Source organism: Eurytemora carolleeae, unplaced genomic scaffold (assembly GCF_000591075.1).
Source record: "Eurytemora carolleeae unplaced genomic scaffold, Eaff_2.0 scaffold988, whole genome shotgun sequence".
In the NCBI taxonomy this organism is placed as follows: Eukaryota; Metazoa; Arthropoda; class Copepoda; order Calanoida; family Temoridae; genus Eurytemora; species Eurytemora carolleeae.
Genome location: NW_019396989.1, coordinates 102837 through 110296, shown reverse-complemented (window position 1 = coordinate 110296; position 7460 = coordinate 102837). Strand labels below are relative to the sequence as shown.

The window sequence follows — 7460 nt, the reverse complement described above, 5'->3', positions numbered from 1 at the left end:
ACAAAGCCGTTAAATCACCCAGAAGTAATTCTGCGCCCATACATTTTTTGAAATGTGTAATCTTTAATTATATTTAATTGGCAAAAGTGGGGTCATTCCAAGTGATCCTATGGATAGTTTCATTGGCTCGCCATGTATAGTCACACTACAATTTGATAATGATGAACAAACTAAAAAAAAAACTTAAAACGAGAACTATGGTAACATATGTGAAAAGAAAACTGGAGATGAAAGAAGCCTATGTAAACCTGGTAGAAAACAAACAAGTTAACAGCGGGACCTGGAACGAAGAGATTGACGATTCAACAATAAGCTAACTAATCCAACAGAGCTTATTTCAAAAAAGATGAGTAAACCTTGCAGATTCTATCTGCAAGGCTACTGCAAAAATGGTAGGTATTGCCGATTTAATCACCAGAGCGTAACAAGAGATCAAAGAGGGTTGGCAACTAAAACCATCACCAACACAAGGTAGAACAACTCAACATAAAGATCTCCTACTATTAATATACAAAATATGGTTTAATTGAAACGGAAAATGTTTTTTTTTTTCTTAAATAGTAAATAGATCAATAAAAAAGTCAGTTCTAGAATATCTAAAAAAACTTCATAATATATAAGATGGTAAATTATTCATAAATAGTTCAATACAAGAATATCTAAAAGATTTATTCCTAATTAAAACCCAGAAAGCTAAAAATTCCATATCGTGGATTCAGAAAACTCAATATAAGTTTTAAGGGAGCTTTCTTCAAATTAAAACGTTAATATTGATACACAGAAACTACGAGAGTTCTTAAGGTGGAGATTAATGTGTCCAATCTAAGGTTTCAAATATAAAACAAATCCGAGTTGCAATTTAGAAACGGAGAGTGGGAAAGGAAACAAGAGTATGAGAAACACACAGGAAGCCAAAGAAATTTGATAGAAAGGTAAAGTGGTAAAATAAATCCAAGGACCAAAGAAATAATTACAAAATCGGAAAAGTAAAGAAACATGTTTAATAAAACCAAAATCAGAACCTAACAATTTAAAGGAAAAGCTTCATAGGGAGACCGTAACATTTAAAGAGAATTTATTTTTTGAATTTAGATCTAGAGACTATGAAAACAGAGCTGGTATGGGAGAGAGACGTAGGACGCAAGCAGACTCGGAAAGAAATAAAGAAAGGTGTAAAATGAATATATTTTTTACAGAACCTGTTAAAAACCTACAACATTGTTAAGATTTAACAAAGTCAAAATCTTAAAATTACAATTAAGTAGAAACTGGAAATATTTAGAATCTACTAAAGGACAATCAATCTAAAACTGCAATTAAATAGAAATAGAAAATAAATATGTAAAAAGATTGCTTTATGCAAAACTCAGATAAACAGGAATATTTAGTTAAATTAAAGTTAACAACATTTAAATTTAGGACAGCAAGCTATGAAGCTACGAAACTCAGCAAAATTGAAGAACGAAGTATGAAGGGTTCGGACGAACGGCTAGGAAAAGAAAGATCGGGAAAACTCAACTTACAAGAGCCAGTCAAAGAGAGAGAAACCTGGAGAGTGAGGGAGGATAGAAAGCATTGGGGGAACGAGAGAGGAGTCAACAATAGTGTTGAGCACGTTTCCCGAGATGATGTAAGTAAACAACGAAATATCCCTCTAAATGATACAATACATCCCGGATATAAGCAGTTAAGATCAACGGAAAAGGGAGAAGGAGCAGAAACCAAAACTGCAAAAGAACCTGAAAACCCAAGTAGTCCACACAAACCAGTGATTCAACAGGACAACAAATATTCTTCATCCGATAACTCTGAGAATTCCAAAACAAAATCTGGAAAAATAAACTGCATATGCTTATATCATACCTTTGACCCAGAGATGCTAAGATGCTCCAGCTGTGGTAACTTTTCCCACAAAACTTGTTACAACAGCAACCTGAAAAGTACTCATCAATGCGTATGTTTAATTAAGGAAGGCGTAAAATGTGGAAACCCCGAAATAGATAACCATTTCAGTAATAAATCAAGATCTATCGAGGAAAATCTTGCTTTTGTTTTCAACCTCAATCGTAAGAGAGTCTTGAAATCAATTCTAAACCAAGAGTTCCTAACCTGTCAGCCGGGAAGCGATCCTTCCATAGAATTTTTGAAAATAAGGTTTGGTTACTCCACCGATTATGCATCACCCTGAACTTATTAAGTGAGGGCTTCATTACAATCTCCGATGGGTTCTCTTTTAATGCTGGTATTATTATTAAAGAATTAGGGCTCCGCAATGATGATAATGAGTTAGACGAAGCATTGAGGAGAGAATCTAAAGAGCAGTTATTTGAAATTAGGGACTGCTTCAACAAAATACCAGAAAACTCTAAAAAAGAGGCAGAGAAAAGAGAAACTCTCAAGGATGATCTAAATACATCAGAAATCAAAGACAAAGGTCCAAGGAAAGGGAAAGCTTCCAATACCAACCACTCCTCAAAACCATGGATCAAGCGTGAGATGGATTTACCAAGTTCATAGTACAACAAAGAACATGGCGTACACGGTACAGGGATTAATATTGAGTCAAGTTCATGGAACACAGAAGAAGAACAGACTAGCCCAAGACCAATGAGTATCGAAGGAGAAGAGTCTGGACTAAGTATAAGGAACGTGAGTGAAGAGTCTGTACCAATTATAATTGTAAACGATGAGACTGAAACCACAACAAACAGAAATAGAGGAGAGAAAAGAAAGATTCAGACGCAATCAAGTGAGGGAAAGAAACTAAACCAATCTGATATTAGGTTAGCCAAGTTTGCCACTCTCCTGAGTCAAGATGACACTGGGAATATAGTTGAAATACGTAATATTGACGATGAGGAAATAAACTCATCGATAACAGATTCGGTTCCAAATAAAACATTTGAACCTTTCGAATCTGAAAAAATAAAGAGGATTCCGGCACAAACTCCCCGGGAAGAAAAAGATCTTAATGTGAACAAAATAGATTCAGAAACCGGTAGACCTAAACCTGCGAGAAGAATGCAAATTTCAGGCTCCGACGGCAAAGGGAACCATGTTGTCAATATTTCAGTAAAAATACCAACCTGTTGTCAGAGCTCAACACAGAGAATGGAGGATTTTGTTACAGTCAATTATGAAGAAGGTAAGGATAAAGTCGATGGTTCTACCCAGATCCAAGTTACAGATCCTGAGATGCATGTAGACGACGACAATATGGAAATAGAAGAAAAATGTAAAGCAATCAAAAAGCTTGTCTTGGGCAGTGACACAGATGATGATGACAGCAATATGTCCATGCTAGATTTATGCGTATTTAAAAGGGAATTTATTGAAGAAAATGCGCCGAATCTCGGAGTGCCAGACAACATGCTACCTGAAATGCCCGAACGGCTACCTAGAAAGTCACGTAATCCTCATTTTAAAAGTGGAACTGGATTGGTGCTGAGAGCTCTTACCCGCAAATATGAGCTGACTCTGGTAAGGTTTCTGTTCCTGTGTTCTAAAATACAGTCATTTTAGTCAGTTAAACAAAAATTGTTTTTTCCTTTTTGATATCAGTATTCAAAAACTAAGGTTTTGCTAAATGCTTCGGAACTCTAGCTGGGTACGATCTCCACATCTTGATTTTTTTTAAACTGCTATTTTTTAAGAACCAGTCCCCATCTGGCCGCACATCACACTAATGTATGTTAATTGTTCAAATCTTCCTTATTTTACTGAATTACACCCCCACATTCACATACATATGGGAATGTTTTGCCACTATTAAATACCCTTGGATGGGGGGGGGGGGNCCCCCCCCACTCTCAAGACTAGAAATTTTTTTTATTTCAGGGAAGAGTGGATTCCTACAATATCTGCGGGATTCAGTCTGCTGTTCAAACATTTTGTAAGCAAGTAGATAAGCAAAATCCTCCGACACAAGCAGCAGTTAGCACTGCTTTAAGGAATGGTTCAAACTAAAGCAACATTCAGAAATTGTTTATTTAAAGACCAACTGGAAACAAATATTTATGCAATTGTAGGCGGCAGTGCTTAGGATCCGGATCCGTTGGATCCGCAAGATTTTGGCTTCCTGGATTCGGATCCGTAAAGATCCGGATCTAAGGGGTAAAATATCAACCAAAAACGGCAAAAAAAAAAACTTTTTAATCCTAACCCCCAAATCTGAACTTTTGAAAAAAGAGAGATTATAAAAATTTCCTCATTTCTGAATCGTTCATTAAGTTTCGGGATAAAAACAAGCGAAAAAAATAAAACAAAATTTGAAAATTATTTTTTGTTAAAAAAATTCAGTAAATTTTAAAGAAATGACCTGGATCCGGGTCGGGATCCATTTTTTTCAGTACGGATCCAGGATCCGGATGTGCATCAAAATTAAATAGATCCTAAGGACTGGTAGGCGGTATAAGTTTTGATTTTTAACACCCTGTGTAAATTGCAAGTTTAAAAGTAATCAAAAAGTATAATTGGCAGCTTCTCTTGACTTTTATGTTTATGTGTATCAATGGTGTTTAATAGCTAGACATAAATCAGAATTTTAATCGAAATACGTCTTCATTGTATTGATAAAATCGCCTACCACTGTCACACTACAGTTTTAATGGTTTATATCTTTAGTTTCTAGAAAATTTGGCTTAGGATGTTATTCAGTCTTTCATATTTTCAGTCTTGATTAGACAAACAGAGATTGAAATTAATGATTGGCAAGAAATAGTTCAACTGGTTACTGCTGGTTGAACTACTTATCGTGTGCTGTTTTAAGTCAAAATCAGCGATACTAGATAGAAAGATAAATTCTAAGTTCTAAGATGGGGGGGGGGGGTGCAGATTTAAATGCATAATTTAAAACTTTGTTTGGAAACTTTTGATTGGAGTTTTAGTTTGAATTGCATAGTACGAGTCTACGAAAAAAGAAATGGATTATGTTAGACGCCGAGGGAATAAAATTCGATTTTTATTAAATGTTTGATTTTATTGACAAAATTACGGATATGTTTTCAACAACTTTAAAATGTTAATCTTTCAAGTTTTAAATATTTTTATTTAGTTAATTTAAAAAAGTGATTCCGTTTATTTTTCATCCAAACTGTGAATTTGTTATAATACCAAATATGATCTAGCTTGAATTAATGCCTTTAAATGGTGTCTTCTTCCCTGTATTTTTCTGAATTTTATTCGTGAATACAGAATATGTATCAGATCACAGAGGCAGGATTACAGATGGCAAGAATATTGAATAAGGTGAAACATAATAAACCTTTTTGATGAAGAAAAAAATCAGAACTATTTAAAAAAAATCAAAAATTTCATTATCTCTGAATTATCATGGTTTAGCCTCTTCTGATTTTGAAATTCACGCAATAAGATTTAGAATAAAGACGTTTATACACATTCAGGTTGCCGCGATGCTCGGCTCCGTAACCCATTTTAGGCAGGGGTGTATTTTTATAATAAATCCCCCCCTCAGTAAACCCAATTTTGCAGGAAATTGATCTTTCGAATATTGATGGCGGAAAGTTGAAAATGAAATAAATGATTGTTGGATTTCGACATTTCTGAAGATTTTATTGCATAATTGTTTATGTTTCAGGATGCTGCTGATTACAAGAAGATGTATGATGATGAAAATACTGAAATAATTATGCCTGACTCGGACTAGATACAATAGGACAAGCTTCTGTAGTCAGAACTTTTAAATTCATTTTTGATCTACAGATTAATTTAATTCCTAAACCTTGCAGGGATAACTGCAATTAAGGGATCAAGTATTTAAGATAATTGATTCCGACCTCTGGTCATGTTTTATTCTCATTATTTAACTAGTCTATATAAAAAAACATTTGTGTATGTATATATGTTGCCAAACGGCTGAATTTTCATTTGTGGACACTCATAGGTGGTGTTAAAGGCTAAAAAAATTATTTAATTTTTTTCCCACGGGCAACGCTGGTCCCTTCAGCTAGTAGATATTAAAACAGTTCACAATACACCTTGTCAATCTCAAATAAATATCTCGTTTATTTTTCACTATAATTGCATAATTTTTCACATATATGTTTTCACTATAATTGCTTATATTTTTTCACCCGGTGCATTGATGACACCAGTGGACAAGTGATGCCAAGGTTTACCAGTGATTTTAAACATGTAAAACCGTATGAAAAGTATTTTATACTGATTTTGGTCTAAAGTAAATGCGATTTATGAAATAGAACACTTAAACAATTTTGCTTGCATAAAATCAAGTTGAATTATCGCCGCCAGTTTGGCCGAATTTAAAGAATTTGAGCCGCGTCTCAAATTTAAGACGCGGCTCAAACATGGTTGGTTCCACTTGAAATTGTATTCAGTGTCTCGAGATTTGAGCCGGTGCTCAACTGAAACCGGTTCAGTGACGAGATTTAAAGTCTTAAAATTCGGCCTCGTATCCTAGATCCTATATACTTGGTTTCTAGTATTATGTACTTAAGTACAGTGCTTAGGATCCGGCTTCTGTGAATCCGGATCCGGAACTGTATGGGATTCCAAGGGGGGGAAATATCAACAAAAATATATAACGAAAACCTTTCTGTCTTCAAGCCACAAATATTATGTTAAGATTATATTAAGTTATGATAAAAAAAGATCACCATCTCTTTTGGTTAAGGGGATATTTGTCTTTATAGTTACGTTTATTTGTTAAACTTGGTACCGAATATAATAATCTGAACCGCCTACTACTGGTTTAACTTTGAATCGGTGGCATTTACGTAGCTCAAATCCATTAAATTCGGTTCCTGAAGAAATATGTTTGAGCTCAATTCGGATCCGAATTCTCACTTGTTAGTATTATCTAAGATCCGGATATATACAGGCTGGATCCAGGATCCGGATATATACAGGCTGGATCCAGGATCCGGATATATACAGGCTGGATCCAGGATCCGGATATATACTGTCTGGATCCAGGATCCGGATATATACTGTCTGGATCCAGGATCCGGATATATACTGTCTGGATCCAGGATCCGGATATATGCTCTCTGGATCCAGGATCCGGATATATACTCTCTGGATCCAGGATCCGGAAATATACTGTCTGGATCCAGGATCCGGATATATACTGTCTGGATCCAGGAAACGGATATATAAAGGCTGGATCCAGGATCCGGATATTCGACAAAATAGAATGGATTCTAAGCACTGCTTGATAATCATTAACCCTAAAAATTGAATTGTATGTTACCCTAATTAAAGTACCTAACTATTAAGTGTTAAGTACAAGACTGTAATGAACCAAGTACCTAGTAACCATAAAGAATCTTTATAAAATCAAGTTCGTAAATACAAGTATTAGTCGATGTAATTATTAGTTTATTGTAGGTTGCATGATTCTTAGTTTTAACATTATTATTTCTTGAGAACTGATTCCATGTTTTATGTTAGTTATTTGTTTTCACTTGTTACACTTTATT

At 34.8% G+C, this 7460-nt stretch overlaps 1 protein-coding gene across 5 annotated transcripts; it reads left to right on the top strand.

Annotated features, from left to right (window-relative positions):
* Nucleotides 1–217: 217 nt before the first annotated feature.
* LOC111710830 (uncharacterized) lies at nt 218–7351 on the top strand. 5 transcript variants are annotated; one of them, XM_023484985.1, is made up of 8 exons: nt 218–471; nt 864–932; nt 1093–1170; nt 1420–1630; nt 3838–3950; nt 4901–4943; nt 5194–5247; nt 5597–6936. In XM_023484985.1, exons 1-8 carry the CDS (start codon nt 347–349, stop codon nt 5663–5665), a joined length of 762 nt encoding a protein of 253 aa, XP_023340753.1. In that variant the 5' UTR covers nt 218–346; the 3' UTR covers nt 5666–6936. The 5 variants fall into 5 exon arrangements, 4 of the variants coding, with proteins under 4 accessions (XP_023340753.1, XP_023340751.1, XP_023340750.1 ...); XR_002767137.1 differs by lacking the exons at nt 218–471; nt 864–932; nt 1093–1170 and adding an exon at nt 7187–7351 and having other exon boundaries at nt 1537–3480; nt 5597–6475; XM_023484982.1 differs by lacking the exons at nt 218–471; nt 864–932; nt 1093–1170 and having other exon boundaries at nt 1537–3480.
* Nucleotides 7352–7460: the final 109 nt, after the last annotated feature.